This window comes from Lycium ferocissimum, chromosome 2, assembly GCF_029784015.1.
Source record: "Lycium ferocissimum isolate CSIRO_LF1 chromosome 2, AGI_CSIRO_Lferr_CH_V1, whole genome shotgun sequence".
Lineage (NCBI taxonomy): Eukaryota > Viridiplantae > Streptophyta > Magnoliopsida > Solanales > Solanaceae > Lycium > Lycium ferocissimum.
In genome coordinates, this window is record NC_081343.1 from 4833575 (window position 1) to 4858772 (window position 25198).

At 38.7% G+C, this 25198-nt stretch overlaps 1 protein-coding gene across 3 annotated transcripts; it reads left to right on the top strand.

Annotated features, from left to right (window-relative positions):
- Window positions 1–863: 863 nt before the first annotated feature.
- LOC132033006 (uncharacterized) lies at window positions 864–19794 on the top strand. 3 transcript variants are annotated; one of them, XM_059422855.1, is made up of 7 exons: window positions 864–1633; window positions 6038–6140; window positions 6273–6338; window positions 14481–14654; window positions 14732–14828; window positions 16402–16534; window positions 19614–19794. In XM_059422855.1, the coding sequence occupies exons 1-6, from the start codon at window positions 1063–1065 to the stop codon at window positions 16522–16524; spliced, it is 1134 nt and encodes a 377-aa protein (XP_059278838.1). In that variant the 5' UTR covers window positions 864–1062; the 3' UTR covers window positions 16525–16534; window positions 19614–19794. The 3 variants fall into 3 exon arrangements, with proteins under 3 accessions (XP_059278838.1, XP_059278846.1, XP_059278830.1); XM_059422863.1 differs by having other exon boundaries at window positions 16402–16530; XM_059422847.1 differs by lacking the exon at window positions 19614–19794 and having other exon boundaries at window positions 16402–16848.
- Window positions 19795–25198: the final 5404 nt, after the last annotated feature.

Below are 25198 nucleotides of genomic sequence, written 5' to 3' on the forward strand. Positions count from 1 at the left end.
GCGGGGGATTTGGAATTCGATGGATGAACGACCTCTTTTCGTTTGATAGATTTTGAACCTTCCTCATCCATTGTTTCCATACTTACAGGGTCATGTCGCATCTTAATACTACTCTCTGCAACCATTCTAGCATTTGAGCCTGCAAAATCTTCTTCATCTTGAGTTATACACAAATCAAAAGATGGAGCATCATCAAAATTCTGTACAAAATTGGGTATACCTCTAGTAACTCTGCATGGAGTGCTTCCGTCCGCCACTAAACCCAAAATTCAAAATTGAAGTTTGTTCAAAAACCCTAGCAATGGCGGAAACCCTTTTGCTTAAAATCACAAAAATGGAAGAAGATATTTAACAAAATAACCGTATAAAACAACTCAAAAACTTACCTATTAGTGCGCAACTAGTATTTAGGTAAAAGAAATCTGATGGAGAATCGTGGGGAATGAAAATGGAGGAAAACACGGAAGAGATTGGGGTCAATGAGAGAGAAATTAGTTTGAATGGGGGTGATTTGTGCATAAAGACCTTAAGTTACGGTTAGTTTTATTAATATCCTTATTTTTACTATATTAGTTATGTATTGTTATTGAGATACACTACTTTGCTATGAGATGTAATTTAGGCAAATTATAGCTGCTAAACATAAATAAATCCTAATATTCTCTATGCCATGTAGATTTCCCTTAAATAAAAGCAAATAGAAAACAGAAAATAAAAAAATAATAAAAAAAAGCAAAGAAGATGATGATCACGTAGCAAGGAGGGGACATTCAGTTTGACATGGCACGAGTTGATTGGTAACAACCATGTCAATTACCCCAAGTTTTGGTGCCACCTTTAGATCTACCTTTTTTCGTATTATAAACATAAATGCTACTAAAAATAAAGTGAAAGACATGTAAAGATTGAGTTAGAGAAGAAGAGTCCCAATCAGTTTCACATTCTTTCAACAAACAAATTCTTGAGTCCAATTTGTCAACTAATTGTAGGTTCTAAGATCTCGTGTGAAGTCTTTTCTTTGCTTCCTTGTTGAATCTTCGTTGATACACATTAGATGAGGAGATGGGCAAAGCTTCAGTGATTATCTACATTACAGTTGCTGTACTCCTCCTATGCCTCATCTCCCAGTCTCCTTCTTCCAACAAAGCTAAGCGGACCCACCATGGTCATCGCCGACTCAAACTACGCTCCAACTTCACTTTTGACCCTTCACATTCACATTCACATGAACGCATTCCCTTTGACCCATTAGTTGCTAAAATAGAGCGCCAACGTGAGGATAAAGAATGGGAGAAGCAATACATTGACAGCCATCATCCTGAATTAGTACATGAACATGCTCCTGCTCAAGAATCACAGCCTGAATGGGAAGACTTTATGGATGCTGAAGATTATTTGAATGATGAAGATAAGTTCAATGTGACTGATAGGCTTGTATTGTTGTTCCCGAAGATTGATGTGGATCCATCTGATGGTTTTGTGAGTGAGCATGAGTTGACTGAGTGGAATCTAGAGCAGAGTAGGAAGGAGGTCTTGCATAGGACTCAAAGAGATATGGAAGTTCATGACAAGAATCATGATGGTTTTGTCTCTTTCCATGAATATGAGCCTCCCAGTTGGGTTCGCAATTCAGGTCACTCTTTCTATCTTGTTTTAATTTAAAGAAAGCTCTTTTTTGTTTAATAACCTGCATTGCTTTATGCCACTCTATTTTTCTGAATTGGCTTGTTGCATTCCTATCTTAGGAGGTTATTAAATTTGCATTGGTAGTAGTCTCTCAATTGATTGTCTTCACTGCTGCTTATCTTAGAAATGGTGAAGTAGATGGGTATGAATACAACAACATACCTAGTGTGTGGGGTCTGGGGAGGTTAGAGTGTATGCAGACCTTACCCTACCTTGGAGGTAGAGTGGCTGTTTCCGATAGACCCACGACACAAAGACGCGTTACTGAAACAGGCTAGAAAGTAAAAAAATAACGGCGGCAAGGTGGCAAGATAAACACAGCCAATGAAGCAACAACTAACAATAGAAAAACGAAGTAAAAGATCCAACGCGAGTACTAAATAGTAATATAATACTACTAATAAGGAGAAAAGGAGAAGAGGGGACTAGCCCCATGTGTCTCCCACATAAAGGTGCTACAACACGCGGCTACCTACTAACCTTCTATCCTAATCCCCGACCTCCAAAACTTCCTATCTAGGGTCATGTCCTCAGTAAGTTGAAGGTGTAGATGGTATGAATCAAGCTGGTTAATAGGATATTAAATTCGGATGTAAGGTTGGGGATGTGTGTGGTGTGAGGATCATTGGACAAATGGTTTGAAGAAAGGGTTCTATGGGTGTAAGTAATTCACCCTTCTTCAATTGGTTGATGGCCTATATTTAAGGGCACAAGCAAGTTGTAGGTCTACTTCCTAGAGACAGCTACCACTGCGTCTTATGTGATCTATTATATTTGTAGCAATAGCTTGGAAAATTTGATACTTTCTACAGTTCATGTTCACCAGGTACTACTGCAGTTTATATTGATAAAAAAAACTTTCTAGAAATTGTTTTAGGTTTTTTCTTGGATCTATATATGTGGATACGTACCTTTTCATTGTAGAGTAATTTGGTATGTCATTCTGTGGGCATCATCTGAAACTTTGTTTGTTGGTCAATGTTTGTTTATTTTTACACTGCATGGCAGTCACTGTCAATGACTCAACCTTCTTTCTTTTCTCATGTTCTGGTTAGTACTTAAAATATTTTAGTACTTAGGAAAGTCACACAAGGCACAATTTATATGAATTTCTTCCCAACTTTGTATTTAACTTGTGTACAAATAACACAAAGCCTCAACCTACAAAAAGATAAGCCAACAGGCCAAATCTAACCTGTGTCAAGCCTGCCAACACCTATAAATAGTGCCACTGGCCCTTGACACATGTCAGTCCCACGTGCAACCTGATCCTAATGCAGTTGACATCCCCCAACTGCTAGGAACATTCAAATATATTCAAATTCAAGGCAATAAGACTTTGCCACATGGCTATAAACGAATAGGGACCAAGGAAACTGCTTACCTGCCTGCATGTGCGCGGGCGCATTAATGCTAGCATTCAAATTCTGGTGCCAACCAGCCGACTGATGCCAAAGCTGCGCGCAACTGATTCAGTCCTTCACCCATGTCTGCACGTGGCATGCCTGCCTTCGCTGCACACCCGGCTCGTCCCTGACACTACTTCGCCTATGCCACAGCCACTTGCTATGTCAACCGCATGCCTTTGCCTTGCCTTTCCATGCTTCAGCTTGTCATGCCCTTGACATGCCTTTGCCATGTCTTGCCTTGCCATGGTCATGTCAATGCCATGGTCTTCCTTTGCCATGAACGGGCACCTAGGCTACATGCCATAGTGCCCGCCAATTCACTCAAGCCTGTGCGTGGCAACCTTGCCTCCCTCAAGGTACCCATGTCAGTCTAAGCATATGTCTAGAGAATCACTTCACATGATGTCAAGAACTACCATAAAGTTGTGCCAAGGTCCATCATGGAAATCCCTTGTCACTACCATGCCAGGTTCGACCGGATGAGCCAAGGGGCTAAAAAACTTGCCCCGCCAGATGAACTCGTCGCCCTCGACGAGGCAGAATTCAAGTATGCCTGTATTTGCTAACCGAACTGCCAAAAAGATGGCCCCTTCTCCCAAGTTTCATCACATTCAGGTTTCCCTTTTCACTGCACCAAGAATTCTGTACGCCTATTCTTCTTGCTGATGCCTAGCATGCGATAGTCCAATAGCTTCTTGATGGTCTACTCTAACTGTTTGCGCTACTTCAAACGGGATGTCATACCTTGGAATCAACCCACAATGACAGGTTTTGTTACTGATTTCTTCCAAATCAGTGGAATAAGCTTCAGTAGTACCTTATTACCAAATTTAAATTTCAAAGCACGTCTGTTTTGTCAGCATATTTCTTCAGCCTCTTCAACGCTTTCCTTAGACTATCTTGCGCCTCAGCCAGCAACTCTTTCTTGTCACGCGCATAACGGTAAGCAACAGACACTTGCCTCCCATTTTTAATTGGCAACTTCTAGTGGTGTATCAAGCTGTCTTCCGAAGACCAACTCAAATGGACTCATTTCCGTTGCTGAAGATCTGTGCAAGTCTTACAAAACTGTGCACTATTCAACAAATCAACCCAATTCCTTTGCCTTGCCATTACGTAGTGCCTCAAGCAGATGATTGATGCTTGACCATCAGTTTGTCTAAGATTCGCTGTTGAGAATTTCAAGTCAGTTCCCATCATTTTGAACAAAGCAGTCCAAAATCGGCCATCTCACATCCCTATCACTTCACCACATCATGTGGGATATCAAAATACTTCACCACATACTTATAAAACAATTAAGCAGTTACTTCAGAAGGACAAGCAGTAGGAGCAGCAATGAATAATACCATATTTAGAGAACCTGTGAACCACCGCCATGATTGATGCCATACTGTTCACTTTAGGAAACCCGCTGATGATGTCCATTGAAACGGAAGCCCACGGTTGCTTCGGACCAGGTAGAGGCTGTAACAAACCAGCTTCCCTCTTCCGCTCAGTCTTATCAAGTTGACAAAAAGATTTTCGAAAAGTATTGCTAACATCCATTCAACACCCGGATAACAGGCATATGTAGTGTCATGCGTCTCTTTAAGAAGAGAACAACACAGTCCAACACCTTGAGGAACCACAATTTTCCCTCATTTAAAATGCAGTCGATCCAATACTGCTAGACTATCCCTCCCTCACTTGATCCATTATCTTCACATATAACGGATCAACCACAGCACATAGTTTGGTCGTATCAAGAAAATCTGATTCAATCTTAGTGAGTGATTATATTGGCAAAGGAGTATCAGTGGTGCACAGGTTTGGCGCCAGTCGGCTGCTTGGCGCCATAATCTGAATGCTTGCGTCAGTATGCCGCGCACATGCTGGCAATTAAGCAATTTCCCTGGTCCCTATCTGTTTATAGCCATGTGGCAAAGTCTTGTTGTCTTGTATTTTAATATATTTTGAATGTTCCTAGCAGTTGGGGGATGTAAAACTGCATTAGGATCAGTTTGCATGTGGGACTGACATGTGTCATGGGCCAGTAGCAGTATTTATAGGTGCTGGCCGGCTTGACACATGTTAGATTTGGTCAGTTGGCTTATCTTTTTGTAGGCTGAGTATTTGCATTCTTTGTACACGAGTTAAATACAAAGTTGGAATGAGATTCCTGAAAATAGTGCCTTGTGTTCAGTCTTCATTTAACAAAGAAAATAAAAATTTCAAGCCTTTTATTCCACTGTTTTAACTTTATTTCCTTTGAGAAAGGTTTGAAAAACTAGGTTAAAAATAATTTTTTTTTCCTATGCAGAGGTTGCAGCTTTTCTTTTAAATTAGTTTGTTAACCGTTTCTCTGTTTTCTTCTTTGTGGCTGAATTAGATTTACCTCATATATTCTCAGTTATTGTCCTTGCTTTTGGGCTCCCCTCGCTACAAAGTCCCTATGTTGGCTTTATATTTCAGAAACACAAAAATGAGAATTCTTCATGAGGATTGACATATTCTGAAGGTCTTACTGTTTATTATTTCATCTTTGCTCAGATTCAGTGTCCTTCGTGTGTTTTCTGAATGACTCTTGAATTTGTTATATGCTTGACTAATATGGACATGATGTTCACTTCCTTTCATTTTTTTTCCGGGTGCACTTAACATCACGCAAATTAGTTGCTTCCTATTTTGCTTCCCAAGCCTCTCACTGATATATTATTTAAGCCCCTGTTCGAGAAAATTGCTTCATGCAGCCTCTTTCTACTTAAACTTGAATCAGTCTTTCATACTGATTAGTGACTACTGCTAAAATTTTTTCATAACTTATAGTAAGCCATTTTGGCCATTGATTTAATAACTTACCGCAATCACAGTTTCTGAAGTGTATATCTGCTCCCTTTCTATATATATCTAATCCGTTCCCTTCCTTTTTGACAAACTTTGATGTGGTTATGCTGCAACAGATAATAGTTCTTTTGGATATGATATGGGCTGGTGGAAAGAAGATCATTTTAATGCATCAGATATAGATGGAGATGGGCTTCTAAACATTACTGAGTTCAATGAGTAAGTTTCTGCTGGGCCAGGAAAACTTTTTTAGTTTTTACTACCCTTAGCTCCTTTGCTTAATAGTTCTCTGAACTTCATTTGATGATTTCATCTCATCCAATGACTTCTTTCCTTGTTGTGATTTCATAGTTTTCTACATCCCGCTGATACCAGCAATCCCAAACTACTCCACTGGCTGTGCAAGGAGGAAATAAGGTTCATTCTTCTGACTTTAATTTCTCCAGTATAAAAGTCTTATTTTACGTGTTGTTAATGTGCTAATTGCTATGTGTTGTACCTATCATCAAGTCTTCTTTTCATTTGCTCTTTTTCTGGCGTCATGATTTTTCATGCTGGCAGCGAAAATTAATCAGAATGATATTTAGGAACTTTTAGATGAAGTCATATAAGACAGTTGCATTAGTGATTAGGTGGAGAAGTGGACAAATGAAAAGAAAAGCGGCGACTTTTGAACGTGTATCTTTGAACTAGAAAAGCAAGAGAGGGGACCGAAATTGTTCGGGCTAGCCAGCGAGGGTTCAATTGGTGCAGAGATTTAGGAAGACATTGTGTTGGGAGATTTAGAACTTTTGGGTATTGCGGGGTATTAAGGTTGAGGAGGTTAGGGGGTCTTTGTTCGTAGGATAACTGGCGGCGGGTTTGTGCATTAAATGGCTGAGGGTGAGGAGGGTGTGTCTATTTCGAGATATACTGGGGGTTCTCGAAGTACCGTGGTGATTAGGGTGATCAATGTAAGGACGGTTTAGGAGGAGACTACCATTGTTAATGCTAGGTGCCATGGTGTATGCTTTTCGCCGACGATATAGTCTTGATAGACTCGTAGCAGACTAAAGGGTTTAAGCGAGTAGGACCAAGGCAGTAAAGAACCCGGAGTCATCCGGAAGAAAAATAGTTTTAAGCTTGGGTGTGTTGGAAACAATACCATTCCGACTATGTTGTATAGGGCGGAGTGTTGGCAGCAAGATCTCTCACGTTCGAAAAGATGAAAGTAGCCGAGATGAGAATGTTGAGATGGATGTGTGGCACACGCGGGAGCGACAGATTAGGAATGAGGATAAGGGATAAGGTGGGGGTGGCCTCGGTGGAAGACAAGTTGCGAGAAGCGAGATTGGTTTGGGCATGAAAGAGACACGAGAGATGCCCCGGTGCGGAGGTGTGAGAGGTCTGGTTTCGGGCATTTGCTCTTAGGCCGAAGAAGTATTGTGGGACCTGTGGAGATGATTTTTCATAATTTCTTATGCTCCAATTTATGCTATTATCTACTATTTCCCGTGCTTTCATTACCCTCGTGGTGCCGATCAGAATTATTTATTGCTTTTACATGTCGCTTTGAATTTTAGCAATGTCGACTTGTTTTTAGCATGCTTTTATGCTTTTATCTTTTCTTGAAAGTCAGGATTATGCTCGATGAAGTCATATCAAAGTGAAACAAGGGTTACAAATGAAAAGAAAGAGGGAGGTTCAGGAGTGAGGAATTTGAAATTACATAACAAATGTATCATTTAAATGGCTGTGGAGATATACTGGGGGTGGTGATGAAATCTGAAAGAAGCTAATAAATGCTATTTATGGAAAGAAGGATAGTTGGAAACAATACCCTTCACAACTAAGAGCAACAGGGCATGCTTGGAAAGGCATTGGCGGGATGTGGGATGTGGGATGATTTTTACCTATGTTGCTCGGACTCTCCAAAGGTATTGTCGCACACGTGTCAGATCCTCGAAAACTGCAATACTTTTGGATGATTCAAGACACACCCTGGCCATTTCTGAGGAGTCCGGGCAACATAGGTTTTTACAGTATACTAGATTAGAGCTGGGTAATGGAACCATAATTAAATTTTGGACAGATCTTTGGATTGGGAATACGAGGTGGGTAATGGAGCCATAATTAAATTTTGGACAGATCTTTGGATTGGGAATACAGATTTGAGAAGCAGTTATCTAGATTTATTCAGATGTTCTGTGCTTAAGGATGGATATGTTTCTGAGTTTCATTCCATCTTCGGCTGGAATCTGGAATGCAGAAGGAACCTAAATGATTGGGAACCGGGAGCTTTCTCTCAACTTACTCAACAGTTGAATCCTATTTTAATTGATCAAAACAAGGAGGATGGATTGATTTGGGTGAACAGCAAGGATAGAATGTTCTTTGTTAGTGATTGTTACAAACTGTTAATGATCAGGGAATATCTAATTGGCCCTGGAAGATCATCTGGAAGTCTAAAGCTCCTGGTGAAGCTTCCTGCTTTGGATGGATTGTCACTTAGGAGGCCTGTTTGACTCAAAAAATGCTTGTGTGAAGAATACCAAGAAACTGGGGAACATCTGTTTTTGCATTGCAAAGTTCCCCGAGAATGCTGGGATTTTTAAAAAAATGTAACTGGTGTTTCTTGGGTTATGCCTTTGAAGATTAGGGATATAACGGATTGCTGGCAAAGTCAGAGGATGTCGAGAAACCTGAATCAGAGTTAAAGAACCATTCCCATATGCATTTTTTGAATTATATGGCTGGAAAGAAATAAAGGCTTGCTTCGAAGGAAAAAGGATGCATGTTTCTAGAACTAAGAACTCTTGTGTGCATAATTATATTTCTGGTGTAATAGCAGTAGGGTAGATAGCCTGGATCAGTACATGGATTTCTTGAGCTTCCTAGGAGGGACTACTTGAGATGCTGATGTTTTTTATGCTGTTGGTTTTTGTACTTTTCGATACCTTCTTGGTACTTTATTAATAAAACTTGACCTTATAAAAAGAAGGGGATATAGCATGGTTCATTTCAACTGATCCGAACATTTTTGTATCAGGAATAGTCTATAGATCACAAGTGACCTAGTTTTCTCTTTCCTGTTTCTGATGGTATCAAAATGCTGGTATGTGGGGATAGCATATCTGTCTCTCCAGGAAAAAGTTTTTTTCCCAGAAAAGATTTTAAGTTCAATCGTTTTATTTAAGCTCTTCTGAAGGATCCATTTCCTGGGGAAAAGAGTTGCCTGTATGGCATTTGCCTCAATGATATTCCGTTGGTGTTCTAAAAGGCGGGGGCATAAGGCGGGGCGTTTTATATACGCCTCGATGAGGCGTAAGCCTCAAGGGACGGGGCGTAAGCCCCATGGGTATTTAATTTTTAGTATTTCATAAATAATATAATTACAGTAAATATTTTTAAATAGGTAAAACTACTTAAAAAATAAAAGAAAACTATATATATATAAAAGAAAACTATATATATATATATATATATATATATATATATATATATATATATATATATATATAGATGTGCGTGCTCCTCACAAAAAACTATATATATTCAGTGCACCATAACTGTAGGTGAAAGCAAAAAAAGAACAATACTTGTTCTTGATTTTTCTTCTTTTGAACCAACTTTGCTCCTCACAAAAAACTAATCAAAGCAATCCATTATACGCCACTTACAACTTCTAATTGTATATAACATAATTTTACAAGTATAAACAATACAATGAAATAAAAGCTATTATGAAATGCAAATCAACTCTAACATCTTAACTTTCAAACACTGAAAAAATCACAGTTTCTTAGAACACTATTACTATCATACTATTCATTTTATCTCGCTATAAGCAAATAATCAATAAAATTTATCAATATTACAATTAAAACGTAACTTCTTCATGAACAAAAAATAAAATTATATGATAATTCTGATACATAGGACTGAAGACCAATGACAAGTGAAAATGTACAATTCCGCTATGTATTTTAAAAAGAAATATTAAGTGATATTCACCCTCACGACGTTCTCAAATAGTAAATATCCAGTACTACGACTTGTTATTTGAGTTACACCCAATCTTCTTATTTCTATAGATGAAAAACTATTAAGTATCATTATTTTGTTAAATAATTATGAGAGTTAATGATTTTAATTAAGGAATTTAAAATATAATTTGTGTAAGAACTGTTAGCCGAGCCTTGGGCGTTGGGCGTTAGGCGTGTTTAGGGCGTACGGTCGGGCGCTTCGGGCTTAAGTCTCACAGGAACTAAGCCTCGCACGTTAGCCCGGGGAGTTTTGCTAGTGCGAGTCCTGAAACGGCCTTTTAAAACACTGCTTTCCGTAACTGCTGGAAGAAAGCCATACTGAATTCCTTCTGGTACCAGGAGCTGTCATATTATACCAACCTAATTAGTCAAACCCCTGAGATCAGCAGTTTCTTCCTTCCTGATTCAGAGCACTGAAAGAGGCGCTCAAGCTCTTCTCAGAGATAAGTTTCTGGCTCTTTTGACAACGAGCCTTCTCGCGGAACACTTCCTGTCGCGTGCAAGAAGTTTTCCTACTTATCCCCCTTTTTAACTGCATCACTGCTTGGGTCTGTCTCCAATGCATTTCTTAAAAGATTGTTGTGTTTGATGTTTCGTTGCAATCACTTCTTTGATTTTTCCAGCATATGCAATTTCCCTCCCTGCTACGGCGGTGTAAGCTCCTTGATCATACTTTGGGTTGATATCATCTCTGCCAAAACCTGATTTTTCCATCTTCTTTTAGCAACTTCCAATGTCCTTTTTGGAGGTCTCAAAAATTGGATCTTGTTACCTCAGATAATTATTCAATCTGCTCTGTGTTACTTCTCTGGATACTCTCTTTTTACAGCCATTCATCAAATCTGGAAAAAAAGAGGGCAGCCCATTGCCCTAACCTCCCGTTATGCATGGGTCTAGGGAAGGGACGAATCACATTTGGTTTATTGTACCCCGCCTTACCTTACCTTGCATTTTTGCAAAAGGTTGTTTCCACGGCTTAAACCCACAACCTTCTGGTCTCGCGACGGCAACGATTAACATTGCGCTTCAGCAAATCTGAGTGGAACTGCACCCAAGGGTGTCCTAGTGGTCAATGAAGTAAGTTGAGGACTATGAGGTCTCAGGTTCAGATCCCACCAGAGACAAAAACACTAGGTGATTTTCTTCCTGCTTGTCCTAGCCTTGGTGGACAAAGTTACCTGCTACCTATTGCTGGTGGAGGTGACAGGTATCCCCTCGAATTAGTTGAAGTGTGCACAAGCTGACTCGGACATCACAGTTATCAAGACCAAAAAAAAAAAAATCTAAGTGGAACTTTAAATTCTTCTCTGCATTCCACTTTTGAGCATAGTGAGTATGGTTAGGTGCTAACCTAAGCAAACAATTTTGTGCCTGAATCAGGATAACCTCCAGATGTCCTTATATTTAAATCTATCATACAGTTCACATGTTCTAAATAGAATCCAATTCCTGCACCGTGGTATTTTTAATATTTTAATATTAAAGGGCTTGTTCCGCTTTTGCTTTACTTTTTTGAAAACTTGTACTGTTGTATTCCTCAACATTAAGAATATACTGAAGATCTCCAAAAAATCGGGAAGTATTAAACTACAAAAAGATCAACAGATTACAAGGCTCCTAATATATCTGCAAGATCTTCTGCATCCTCTATACATTGCTCTTTACACCAAAAGTAAAAAGATCCAATACAATTCCATTTTTCCTTCACCTTGCTTTCTCTTTTTTGTTCTGTCTCTTTTCTCTTACTTCTTTCTTTCCTACAAAGCAGGGAGTCAAAGGGCAATAGAATTTGGTGAACCATATAAATTCATCTATATGCCAGAAATTACTTCCATCTTTTAAGTGGTTTGGGAACCTAATCATGTATCATCGAAGTGGATTCTTCAACATTTTGAGCCAAAAAAAAAAGGGATGCTAAAGGAAAACACGGCTTCCAGCATTTGGAAGATTATGGACAACTCTAAAAAAAAAAAAAAAAAAAAAAAGGAATTGTAAACAATGACTTTAACAGGTCCAGCTTTATGAAATAAGAATCCAATAATAATAACCTAAAGCTTTTAACATTTTCCATATACAAAACATGGCCAAAATGGCCGTATACAAGTGGTATACTAAAAAAGTAGAGAATTTACAAAATACGATCCTCTACAAACTCCACGCAATCGTCTATACAACAAGGGACATTTTGTGTGCACCAAAAGAAAATAAGGGAACGGAGACTGCTCTTCTACGGAGAAAAACTCGACTCTACACCTTCGAAAGCTCTCCCCCCTCTCTCTCTCTCCAGACAATCCACATTAGCGCAAGTGGAGCCATACTCCAAGCCCTTCGCCTTCTCCTCCTTCTCACGCTCTTTTAACTGAACTTCAACTCTCTCACAGTATTTGGCATTGCTCATGAAGTGCCAAACCACCCTAGCATATCCCACCATAACCTCCCGTATCATAAATCTTTACTGAATGTGACATTGGGTATATATAGCCTGCAATGTAGAAGAAGGTGATCCACATCCTCGCCCGTCTCCTTATGCGTATAGCACCAACTGACGCAGACTACCTTCCGCTTTCTTAGATTTTCCGCTGTCAAAATCACCCCTCTAGTGGCTAGCCAAGTAAAGAAGCACACTTTCCTTGATACCTTTGAAATCCATACGGCGTTGTCTGGAAAAATATGCTCCTCCCTAGCCAAAAGCTTTTCATAACAAGACTTCACAGAGAACACTCCATTTTTTCTCCAAAGCCCACTGCCAAACATCGGGGTTATCAACCGGATTGGCTTGCCTATGTAGTAAGACTTGTAATCTCTGAAACTCAGCCACTTCCCAATCATGAAATTCGCTTCTAAATCTCAAATCCCAAAAAGCATCTCCACCTTGTAGTTCTCTGATTTGTTGAACTGTCAAGTCTACTTGGCAAGATATTCTGTACAAACTCTGGAATTCATCTCTCAATACCATGTCCCCACATCATCTATGTCCCCAAAATCTTACTCCAACATCATCTATGTCCCTAAAATCTTACTCTTCTCCCATCTCCGACCTTGACCAAAATATTTTCCCGCAAAACATCCCATCCATTCATGATGTTCCTACTTCGCTGACCCCATATTTATCAACTATTACCCTCCACCACAAAGCTTGTACCTCCATACCGGCATACCGAACCTCCACAATCATTTGCCCAATAAAGCTTTGTTAAACATCTTTAAATCTTTAATACCAAGCCTTCCCCATTTTTAGGAGATGTGACGGTTTCCCATCCCACCAAATGAATCTTTTTTGTCCAATCCGCCGCATCTTATAGAAAAATCTCTCTGACACTTTTGCAACTTATTAGTGACCAAAGCTGGAGCATGAAACAAAGACATGTAGTAAGTGGGGATACTTGACAATGTGCTCTTTCTTCCTTCGCTCCTTTGGACAAATATCTTTTCTGCCACCCTGCTAGTCTCTTCTTAACCCTCTAAAGAACCGGATTCCACACTGAAAGATCCTTGGTTGAAGCACCTTATGGTACACCAAGATAGGTAGTTGGAAGGGCCCCAACCCTACAATTCAAAACTTGAGCGAGCGATCCAATGTCATCCACCTCCCGAACAAGAATAATCTCACACTTCCTCAAATTAATTTTGAGGCCTGGCACCTCCTGAAACCAAGTAAAGACTTCGCCTGAATAATCCAACTATATCTCAACTGTATGACAGAACACCAAGGTATGATCTGCAAAACAGCAAGTGAGGCACTGGGATTGTCCCTACACCGCCAACCACAACATTGAAACCCTTCAAATAACCCCCCAAGACAGCTCTATCCATCCTGCTCAAAGCTTCCATAACTAAAATTAACGACATCGGTGATAGGGGATTCCCTTGTCTCAAACCCCTCGAACTCCCAAACAAAACCACATGGATTACCATTTACCAACACAGAAAATCTCACCGAAGATATACAAAAATGGATCCATTTCATCCACTTCTCCCCAAATCCCATTTGTCGCATAATGGAATATAGAAAACTCGTAGGCCTTTTAAGATCAAATTTGCATAACACACCTGGTACTCGTTGCTTTCTCATAGAATCCACCATTTCGTTTTCAGTAACGCTGCATCCAAAATCTGTCTTCCTTCCACAAAAACATTCTGCGAAGTAGAGACAGTCATGTCCAACACCTTCTTAAGTCTAATGGAAAGCACCTTAGCAATGATCTTATATATGCTTCCCACTAGGCTAATAGGTCTATAGTCCATATTCGTAGCTCCCTCCCTTTTGGGGAAGATGACAATGAATGAAGTACTCATCCTTTTCTCGAATTCACCTCTTTCTTGAAACTCAGCAATACAATCCATCACATCAGTTTTGACCGTGCTCCAACAATGCTGAAAGAAAGCCAAAGAGAAACCATCAGGGCCCGGGGCTTCAATTTTCTATTTGCTAATCATTATTTTATTAATGAGCTTGCTTAAGAGATAGTTTTCTGTAGCGAAGCTGTCTTTCCTAGGTGAACACTGTTTATAATAATTTGATTTATAATTTCAGGGAGAGAGACAGTGACAAAGATGGTAAGGTTAACTTCAAAGAGTTCTTTCACGGGCTGTTTGACTTAGTAAGAAACTATGACGAGGAGAGTCATGATACTTCTCATCATTCTGAGGATTCACAAGACTCTCCAGCTAGAAAGTTGTTTGCTGAGCTTGATAAAGATGGGGATGGGTAAGAGACTAGACATCTCTTTCAATACTTGTCTTGAGTAAATCCATCAATAAATCATTAAATTTGATGTTATGCAGATATTTGTCAGACACTGAATTGCTACCTATAATTGGAAAGCTTCATCCATCAGAGCGTTACTATGCCAAACAACAGGCGGATTACATCATACAGCAGGTAATTTTCACTGAACCGAAGTGCCTGTTTCAATAGAATGCTGAATTGGCTCATTACTCCTTGCTATTACCAACAAACACTTGCATGTCTGCCTTATATTTATTGCTTAAGCTATAACCAAACTGCTGCCTTTGATTTACTTTTTGCCTGCTTAGGAGCTATAGCTAGAATTTGGAGGACAAAATTGCCTTTTATACTGTAATGCAAGAGTATATTTGCTTGCCTGTCCTTTCTAATCCATCTCTAAAGTTACTTGATAATCTTTTCATTATGACTATTGTTAAATAACCTGTCTAATGAACCGAGTCAGCCTGGGGACTGGCCCGATAAGAGCAAGTCTTGGGTCGGTTCAGTAAGTGAAAGGTGGCCTAGGCTGGTTCAGAAATTGGGGACTGGGCTGGGTTAGATCTTTGAGCCTGGTAACCCAGACTGAAACCGGCCCATTAACTGGCCCACCAGTGGCTCAGCCCGGAACCAGCCCGGTTCGTGCCTTTTTTTAATTCTAAAAAAGTGGTTAATTTTTGGTTCCTCCTCAAATTAATGTGGAGGATATGATTGTTCTTTTAAAAACTTTTGATCATTTTTCATGCATCAATTGTACTTTGAACCCTCTTTTTTTAATTCATGAAAGCAGAAAACACTTGTGATTTTCAAGTTCAAATTTCAAAATACAAACTTGTCCTAACCCCTTCGTTAATGGGTTGTGGGTTGTGCCTGGTTGCCTCCCTTTAAAATTAGCTCGGCCCCTAAGCAGGCCCATTAAGCAGCCCTGCCCTGCCCCGTTTGGGAATTGGTGGGCTCGCCCTTAATGTGTCGGTTGGTCCCAGCGTGACCCACTTGACAAGCCTATTGTTGAATGATGTTAGTCTGTTTACTCAAGAAAGGATTTTCTGTCATCAAAAACCATTTGCCCCTAATCAGGCCTTCAGGTGCTATTTGCTCTTAGTTTTAAGTTATCTTCTTTAGAATGTTTTTCTGGATGACTTGAAAGTTACGCTGTTCACAAATACGCTGTTGTGAACAGTGATATTTCCAAGTCATCCAGGATTAGGTGGTGAAGTAACAATTCAAACAATTTTGTATCATCTGTAATGTAATAATTCTCCTAAAGCATAGGTTCTAGTTGGAAAGTACAGTGTGTCCAGTATTATCAACTTCAGCATACACCAATGAATCTCCTGGAATGTACTGGTCCCTCGTTATTGATGAACACTACAAAGTAGTGGTGTCGGTGTCTGCTTTCTTCTTCTAATTTTATGCATCTTTTTTCAAAGAGAAACTCTAATTCTTATTAGTTAAAAGGCTGTGTTATATGAAGGACATTGCACATGAAAAGTTCCCAATTTTGTTCACCTTTGCATACTAGGGAACCTGAAACCCTTAATCTGATTGAATCTTTAGCAAATCTAAAAACCTTAATGTGGTTGAGTCTTACTATCCCATGTAAAACTGAAATATTTCGAAACAAAATAGATTCAGATTGCACCTCATTCTTGTTTGCTGATTGTTCTTGGTTGATGTAGTAACTGAGTGGCAATAGTGTGTTAAATAACTCTATTATGGTTTCTCCCAGGCTGATGCAGATAAAGATGGAAGGCTTACTCTGAAAGAGATGATTGATAGCCCATATGTGTTCTATAGTGCAATATTCAACGAGGATGATGAAGACTATGAATCCCATGATGAGTTCCGCTAGTTCAGGGTAGGTAACGATGGATTTTCTACTTTCTATCCCTTCCTCTATTCTTTTCCTTCTTTTCCATGGCGGCCTTTCTTTCTTCGGACCCCCTGGTCTGCTACTAATTTAAGAGCATTTGTCTTCATATGAGTTTATTTCCTCAGAGCTAGATAAGGATGGTTTTATACTTTAATATGTTGGGAGGATGGCTTTTGTATATTCTATTAGTTTAAGCTTTTAAGTGAGGCAATGTGCACAATAGATCCATGTTTCAGATATACATGTAAACAATTTCTTTTAATAACACCAATAATTCTTTCAAAACCTCTTTTTGTCATTTTAGACCTGCCCTTCTTTTTTTCGCAATCGTTGCATCAATCTTTGTGTTAAATTGTGTGTTATTACAAGGGTGACTCTTATTCACGGCACTGCACGAAAGTCAAGGTTCTCACTCTACTCAGCCTTACTAGTTTTCTTTTGGGTTAGGGACTCGGAATAATTTTTAGCAAGTAATATTGAATACAAGGCACAATTACGAGATAACTGACTCCCAACTTTGTATTAATCACGAGAACAAAGAAACTTAGGTGATTAGGTACAATACAAAGCCAACAAGGCCAGTGCTGACTTCTGTGAAGGCTGTATGTACATATTTATAGGGCTGCCCCGCCTTTGACACTTGTCAGCCCAGTACATATTTATAGGGCTGCCCCGCCTTTGACACTTGTCAGCCCAACACCAAAGCCTATCCTATGGAAGTTAACATTCTAGACACATCTAATATTTATAACTACAAGACTGTCACATGGCCACACTCGGATAAGGGATAAAAGTATCCGCCTAATTGCAATCATGGCAGGCATGTTTGTCCACTGTTGCCTAGTTGGGTGCCCAAGGCTTGCTTGACGCCATTCTTGATATTGTCTTCTCATGTCATGCTGCACGCCAACTGCACATGCCACTCTGCATTCCATGCGCACATGCCACTGCCTGCACGCCCACGTGTCTTGGCCACATGCTAGACTTGTCAATATCAACCCTTTCCTTGTCTCTCCTTGCCCATATCTTGACATGCCTTAGTCTTGCCTTTGTTTGCCTTGCCTTGCTATACGGTACCCAGCTTAGGCGCAGCTTTGCCATACCTTGGCACCACTACCGCATGCCCTGATGCCCAATGGCATGCCAACTCGCACACCTATGTGCCACTGCTAGGCAGCCTTGTCTCCACGGTGCCTTTGTCAACCCACAACATAGTCGGTCATGCTTGGTTTTCATCCGTGCACGATGCCAACAACTTCCATAAGGTTGTGTCAAGGGCCATCACACATAAATCCCTTGCTACAATCATGTCATACTGAGCAGCTTGTTCAAGGGGCTAACAAACCACCCCCACCAGATGAACTCGTCGTCCTCAACGAGGCAGAGTTCCAATACTCCTATATTTGTTTTTTCAAACTGCCTCCATTTCGTGCCCTTTTCTCAAATAGCAGCACTTTCAGGTTTCCCTTACAACAAAATAAAAAATCCTGTCCGCCGGTTCTTGCTCATGCCTAATGTCCAATTGTCCAAGATCTTCTCAACGTCCTCCTCAAACTGTTTGTGCACCACGGGAGGAGCACGCTTGGTCATGCTCCTTGATGGATCATCAACGTCTTAATAGAATCGCTTCAGAAAACTAACATAGAAAGTTGGGTATACCTTAAGTCGATCCAATAACTCAAGTCATTACACCACAACATCAACCATTGTAACTTCAAAAGGGCCCTTGTACTTTGGAATCAGTCTTCTATGACTCTTGTTGCTACTAATCTTTTTCCAGGTTTGGGAGTAAATCTCAAAAGCACGTTGTCTACTTCATTAAATGCCAAAGCATGCTTGTTCCTCTCAGCAAACTTCTTCATCCGCTTACAGGCTTTGCTTAGGCTGTCTTGCACGTCTGCCAGCATCTCTTCCTTATCTCTTGCATAGCGATAGGTAGCAAGGCACTTCCCACCTGTTTTTTGTTTGGCAACTTCAACTGGGTAGAGGGTTGATGTCCCAACACCAACTCGAATTTCAGTTGCTGAGGATCTGTGCAAGCTATAACAAAAATATGCACTGTCCAAAAGATCCACCCAATTTTTCTGACTTGCCATCACGTAGTTCCGCAAATATTCCTCCAATAAATGATTAATTCTTTTAGTTTTTCCATCAGTTTGCGAGTGATTTGCCTATCCGAATGTGGCCATTAGGCCGTGTGGCAAAGTCTTTTAACTGTACTAGAATTTGAATGTGCCTAGTAGTTAGGGATGTGGGTGCTATATGGAGAAGTGTGAGTTTGGGTTTACTGAAGAAAAATGTTAGGTATGGTCCGAAACTTGTGATGGTGCATTCAGATTTCTGAAGGAAGCCATTGCTTCGGAGCCGATCCTGCGGCTGCTGACTTCAAATTTTACAAAGGACTCATGAGTTTGAACGCTGACAATACTGAAAAATGCCTTAGCCAACTGCCTACTACAAAAAGGAGGTGCCAATGGCAGTTACAAGGGGAAGGGCGTGCCTGGCACATGTCAAGGCTGCATAAATGAAGGAAACATAAGTTATGATTTAGGACACCTTTCCAAACGTAATTGTCGCACATGCTGTGTCCACTTGTCCACTGTTCACATGCCCTGCACGCTTTGCTTGTCAGCTTCGTCTACACTTTAGGTTATTTCTAAACATATCTTTATGCCCATGCCACGCCCTCGTCACAGACTTTACTCGCACCCGTCTAGCTTATGCCAACACACATGCTGCACGTCTGAGTCGTCCCATTGTCTGGGGCACGCCTTGGCTAGCACCGTGTGCCGGTCCTTGTCTTTGCGAATGACATACGCTCTAAGGCTGCTTTGCCATCACCCAAGCACCTTGACGTAGTTGCACACAATGTCCACATTAAGCAGCACCGCACATTGCTTCCGAAACCCACAATTGCCCGTGCCAACAAGCCCTTGACACTGTCTCCGCCCGGCGTCCCGCATGTTCGAACCTTAGGGTCTAACAAACCACCCCCATTACTTTCTTGAATGACAGATAGCTGCATTACTTTCTTGAATGACATCATGCACTTTATTTTGTGTTTGCAGGATGGTGACACGTCTCTCATGCTCTCAGTTTACTCGTGTACGATACTTTTCGTTTAGGTAGATGTTTGAAATTTTTATGTTGGTCTCACCAAAAGATAACATGTGGTGTCACATCAAAGTTTTATTTAAGTTGATTCGCATATTCAGGATCTTCCATTGTTTTGTAGAGGAATTTTAGTGGACAAAATTGTCAAGCGCAAATTGTTTTACGCAGCCAATTCCTTTATTTGCAATGTGAATAATTGTTTTTATGTTATCCTTTTGCAATGCCAAAGATAATTAGTTTTAATCTCACCATCAAAGCTGCATGAGATCTTGTCATTCTGCCTGTTGCTGGTATTTTTCGAACCCAAGTGATATGGCTAGTGGTGCTGGAGGATGTACTGATAAGTTTACTAAGTAATGGATTCTTGGTTTTTTCACAGAAGCTGAGTTTTCCAGTAAATTTTTTGCCAAGAAAATGAACTCGAATAACCAACGATATCTCAAGCTTCACCAAAAAATGTGTACAAAACCAACTAGGTCTTGTTTTGGTTAGTTATCATTTTAACTTGGGGGTCGTAGTTGGATAATCTTGGTACAAGCATAACACGCTCAAGTGTTAAATAGGATATTACTTTTGTGCAAAAGTAGGTACGCACAAATTTGTGAATACTTATATTTACTATCTAACAAGAGGGAATAGCAGACACCAGCTCGTCAAGGCGTCAACATATCTGCTTGGAATTTCAAGGGCAACTTGGTCATTTCGGTTAAAATGAAATAATATGATTGGGCTTAAAAAAATCTAACTCTGGCTGCTGGTTAAACTTTGGAGTATTTGGATTGGATTATTCTTTGCTTTTCTCATCATGCATCATCATATTTACTACTTTTTCAATATTTCATTTGTGCCTCGGATTTATTTTTTTATTGCATTAATTGCCTGTATGTATGTTTTACGTAGTAAATTTTGAAAAGTTAAGAGGACAATTTCTATTCCAAAAAGCAGCAGAAGTGATGTCAGCTATTTTTCACATGGCTTTCCATTTGCAACGTCTCACCTATGCCTTTCAATTTTGAGAATTTTATACACGCAAAACACTTGGTGTTTGACTGAATTGAGCCAATTGAATGTTTCAATACGTCTTTCAATTGTTAAACTTAAAGCTCCATTTTTAAAACAAGTTTTGAATAATTTTACTTAGTGCGTGAGATAGTCTGAGCAGGAAAAAAGTAGACAACTCAATCTTTGTTTTCACATTTAATCTTTAGCTTCAACATAAATGAAATAAAATCTTGTAACTTGTAAGTAACATTAAAAAGATTAGGTGCCGTTTGGCCATAAATACCAAAGAATATTTCACTTTTTTTTGGAATTTTGGAGTTGGAGTTGTGTTTGGCCATAGTTTTTGAAATTGTAGTTTTTGGTGAAATGTAGTGTAAAAAAGTGAAAAAATTTTGAAAAATAAGTTTTTGTTGTTTTTGGTATTCCGGAATACAATTCCGGAAAAAAGTGAATAATTTTTATGGCCAAACGCTAAAAGTAAAAAAAGTGAATAATTTTTATGGCCAAACACCCACTTAATATAGCCATTTGTGTTGGGGCCGTGTACAACACAAGCTAGGGGTGTACAAAGTAAACCGACAAACCGCACCAAACCGATAAACCGAGTCAAACCGAGAAAAAAACCCGATTAGTGGTTTGGTTTGACTTGGTTTGGTGTTGGAAAAAAAAAAACCCGACCATAATTGGTTTGGTTTGGTTTTAACTAAAAAAAGTCAAACCGAACCAAACCAACCCGACATTACATGTATTCAAATTTTAAAATATTTTATACATAAAAATATTTATTTGTAATGTAATTTATAAATATTTCTTAAATTTTTTCGTAGTTCTTTAACTATTATCATATTATTCAAGCTTGAACTTGCTCGTGCAATTTTGAATGTCAATAAGTTTTATATCCTATGGATGTTAGTATCTCAAATAAAGTCCAACTCAAATAAAGTCCAAACCAAAACTAACTCAACACTAATGCTAACTAAAGAAATTCAATTTACCACTAGGAATGACAATAATGTTGGATATCTATTCTTTAAAAGTTTTGCATAATTTATTTAGAGAGTGAAAAAACATAACTTAAGTTTTATTCTTTGTCATGTAATTAATACTTATTAGCCGTACTTATTTTAGCATAACTTAGTATTTTTAGATTATGGTCATTTTCTTTATGGCTTGTTAATTAGCAATATTTATTTTGACCGAATTTATTAGCTTTTGTTGAATATTTTAACGCAATGTCATCACTCTTCTCACATTTTGTGTTATTTTCTTAAGAAGCACCTTAATTATAAAGTTGTATCTTACTAGAACTAAAGAAATATTTGAAGTAAAAGTTATATGTTTTGTATCAAGACTATTCCGAAAAAAAACCCGAAAAACCCGAGAGAACCGAATAACCCGAGAAAACCCGAGGTTGAAAAACCCGAATTTTATTGGTTTGGTTTGGTGTACAAATTTAAAAACCCGACGCAATTGGTTTGGTTTGGCGTTTAAAAAATCCGAACCAACCCGGTCCATGTACACCCCTAGCACAAGCATACCTTACTAGCTTCTAGTTTCTATAGATAGCCCAGGTTGTAATTATTTTGCTAATGCTCGTGCACTTTTTATCGTTACAATTTTATTAGGTGTCCCGTAAATAGGTGGAGAATCTTGTAGAAGATATTTAATGACTGAAGTTAACCATACCACTCGGTTGCTACTATTGCCTTTTAGTAATAGCTGTCATCTCAAATTGGGGCTTCTTCGAGTTCAGGCACCGGAATCATTCATGTCCAATAATAGCAGTGAACCATGCAAAAACATGGAACAACAGAGTATATCCAGAAGGCAAAACTCCAACAGATGTTTTCACATGCCCCCTTTTTTTTTTTTTTTTAAAAAACTTTCCACTAGACTTCATATATGATATGATCTGGGTAATTGTTCATTTTAAAAAAGAATCTGCGCGTAAACGTTTGTGTTGATTGGGAGTTATGACAATAGTGAGAATCTTTATCTATCTATATCTATATTATATTAAAAGTTAGAACCCTTTGAATTACTTAAATGCACTCTTTATTATTAACCTAAATATTCTATTTAATTAAAAAAAGGGTAAAGACTTGCTAAGAAGAAACCAATGGTTACACTGTTAAAATCCGAAACGTAGAATCAAGTTTTTCTCTTTTGGGTTTCCTGAATTTATAAAGCACCACCCTATGAATTTTAAATTTCTTTGGTGTATTCACCCGTTACTTATGTTTCATCTCTCAAATTTCAGGCAACTTCTCGTAGTATTATTTGTTTATTGTATGTAGATTCATTACGTTAATGTCTTTCACGTTTCTTTAATATTCTCATCTTGGTTAACTGCCTCTCACAATATTTTTAATGCTCCCATTTCAAATCCTTTTATTTTCTCCTCCAATTTTCATGTGTGTATTGGTATCAATAAATCATCGTCAATACAATATTAAAAGCATGAACTCCTAAACTTAAAAGTCAAATTACTTAAATATCCTTTTCAATCTTCCCTATTTTATTCTTTTTAAAAGAAAGCCTAGACCTACAAACTGTACAACCTAACCACTGGATCTGAGAGAGAGCGAGAGAGAAACCACACCACCACCACCACCACCAGCCACCAGCCACACCACCACCAGAACGACCGGTGAACTTTCTCTCTCTGACCTTTCCGGTGGTGCCGACTGCAGCGGCGGCGGCGTTGATGCAGAGAGAGGGGGCGAGGAGGAGGAGGGAGTGGATGCAAAGAGACGGGGGAGTGGGTATTTTTTTTTTTGGTAAGATTTTAAAAGATGGGTCAATTTTGGTAATATTGTTACCCTAATTACCATACAGTTTAATCTTTTCCAATTGTCTACTCAATTGGTAGAGTTTCCTGAACGGCTATCCAATAGCTGCGGAACACCGTTTGAGTTATGGATTCTCGGGAGAAATAAGATTTATTGGAGAAATATGGTTCCGAAAAAAAATGTAAATGTTCGACATCCCTATATTTTTGTTCGACATCGCTATTATTTTTTGTCAATTTGAAATGATTATACATGTCAGTATATTTGATGTTTCAGATATACTAATTTAGGATTTGTATTTATGCTTAGAAAGCATATCTTACGAAATTAATTCGTCCTTGGTAGTTTGGTTCAAATGTGTGGTAGAAATAGAATTGCAGTTTTCAAAGTTAACCTTTTAAATTCCTGTAACATGTATCAAAGTTAAAGCTTTTGAATTCTTGTACATATAATATAACGAATAATATATTGATAAATCCTCCCCAAGTTGCTATAAATACTATCAAAGCAGCAAATTTTTGCTAGATTTTGTATTTTTGCATCATTGCATAAATACTTTCGTGCTTTAATAATCTGCTGACATTTATAGTTTGTAAAATACACTTGTGATGTTGCTCAGTTCATTGCATCATGAAAAGCCAAGGCACTTTTAGCTAGGGTGGTCAGAGGCGGATCTAGGATTTGAACTCTATGGGTTCAAATTTAAGATTTTTAGCATTGAACCCATTATATTTTTAAAGTTAGGAGTTCATATACATTATTTATTACAATTTTAATAGGTTTTTACACATAAATTTATGCTTTGTGTCGAAAGTTAGGGGTTCAATTACAATGCTACATACGCCTCTGGTGGTGGTGCTTTCACGGTGAAGCCTGTAAAAGATGGCCAACGAACATCGAACTTCCACCAAAAGAGGAAATTGCTTTCCACCTTCTAATTACTTGCTGCTTCTAAAAGTTAATGCTTTCTTCACTGTCCACTTTTAAATTATTAGCCATCACATATATATTTTCCATCTTTGTTCCATCAGTCAGAGATCACTTGAGAAAGAAAATATTTTTACATAAATCATATATTAAGAAGTATTGTTCTGAATAATCACTATATGAAGTATAAACTGATACCTTAACAATTAGCGATCAGGTATCTGTATCGTTTTATTTAAATTTAAGGTGAGTAGAATTAGTTTTCTAAGAGCGAAAAGAGAGCAAAACATAGAGCAGGAATTAAAGTGAGAATCAAGTGCTAAAGGTTTCCAAAGTGTTGTTGAAGCTTGTTTCTCTTCAGTGTAGTAGCTTTGGAGGATACTTCAAGGTGAAGTAATCTTAGAATTGAGGTACTCTTGAGTTCTTGAGGGAAGATTCCATTATATTTCCATGTTTATGGTTTTATGTGATGTTTATGCTAGGCTAGGAGGGAAAGAAGTTGGACGAAAGGTTCAAATATGAACTTGAGCTTATGTTGAGATGTAATCTAACTTGAATCATGTTGTTAATGTGCTTTGAGCTAAAATCTTGTTGTATGGATAGTAGTTAATGATGAGATTGTGTTGAACTTGTTATACTTGATATATTTAGAAGAAGGAGGTGTATAGGTGTCGTATGCTAAGCGTATATCGGATTGTTTTATTGTACATCTTTAAATGTTGATGATATGAGTTTAAAGAGGATCATATGAAGTTGTTGTGTTGATTGTTGGTTGTTGGATGTGTTATGATGGTTAAGAAATAGGGGAAATGCTGCCC

Coding starts and splice junctions, on each gene's coding strand:
- LOC132033006 (XM_059422855.1), top strand. CDS start 1,063: ATGGGCAAAGCTTCAGTGATTATCTACATTACAGTTGCTGTACTCCTC. Junction 6,141..6,272: donor AACATTACTGAGTTCAATGA/GTAAGTTTCTGC, acceptor GTGATTTCATAG/TTTTCTACATCCCGCTGATA. Junction 6,339..14,480: donor CTGTGCAAGGAGGAAATAAG/GTTCATTCTTCT, acceptor TTATAATTTCAG/GGAGAGAGACAGTGACAAAG.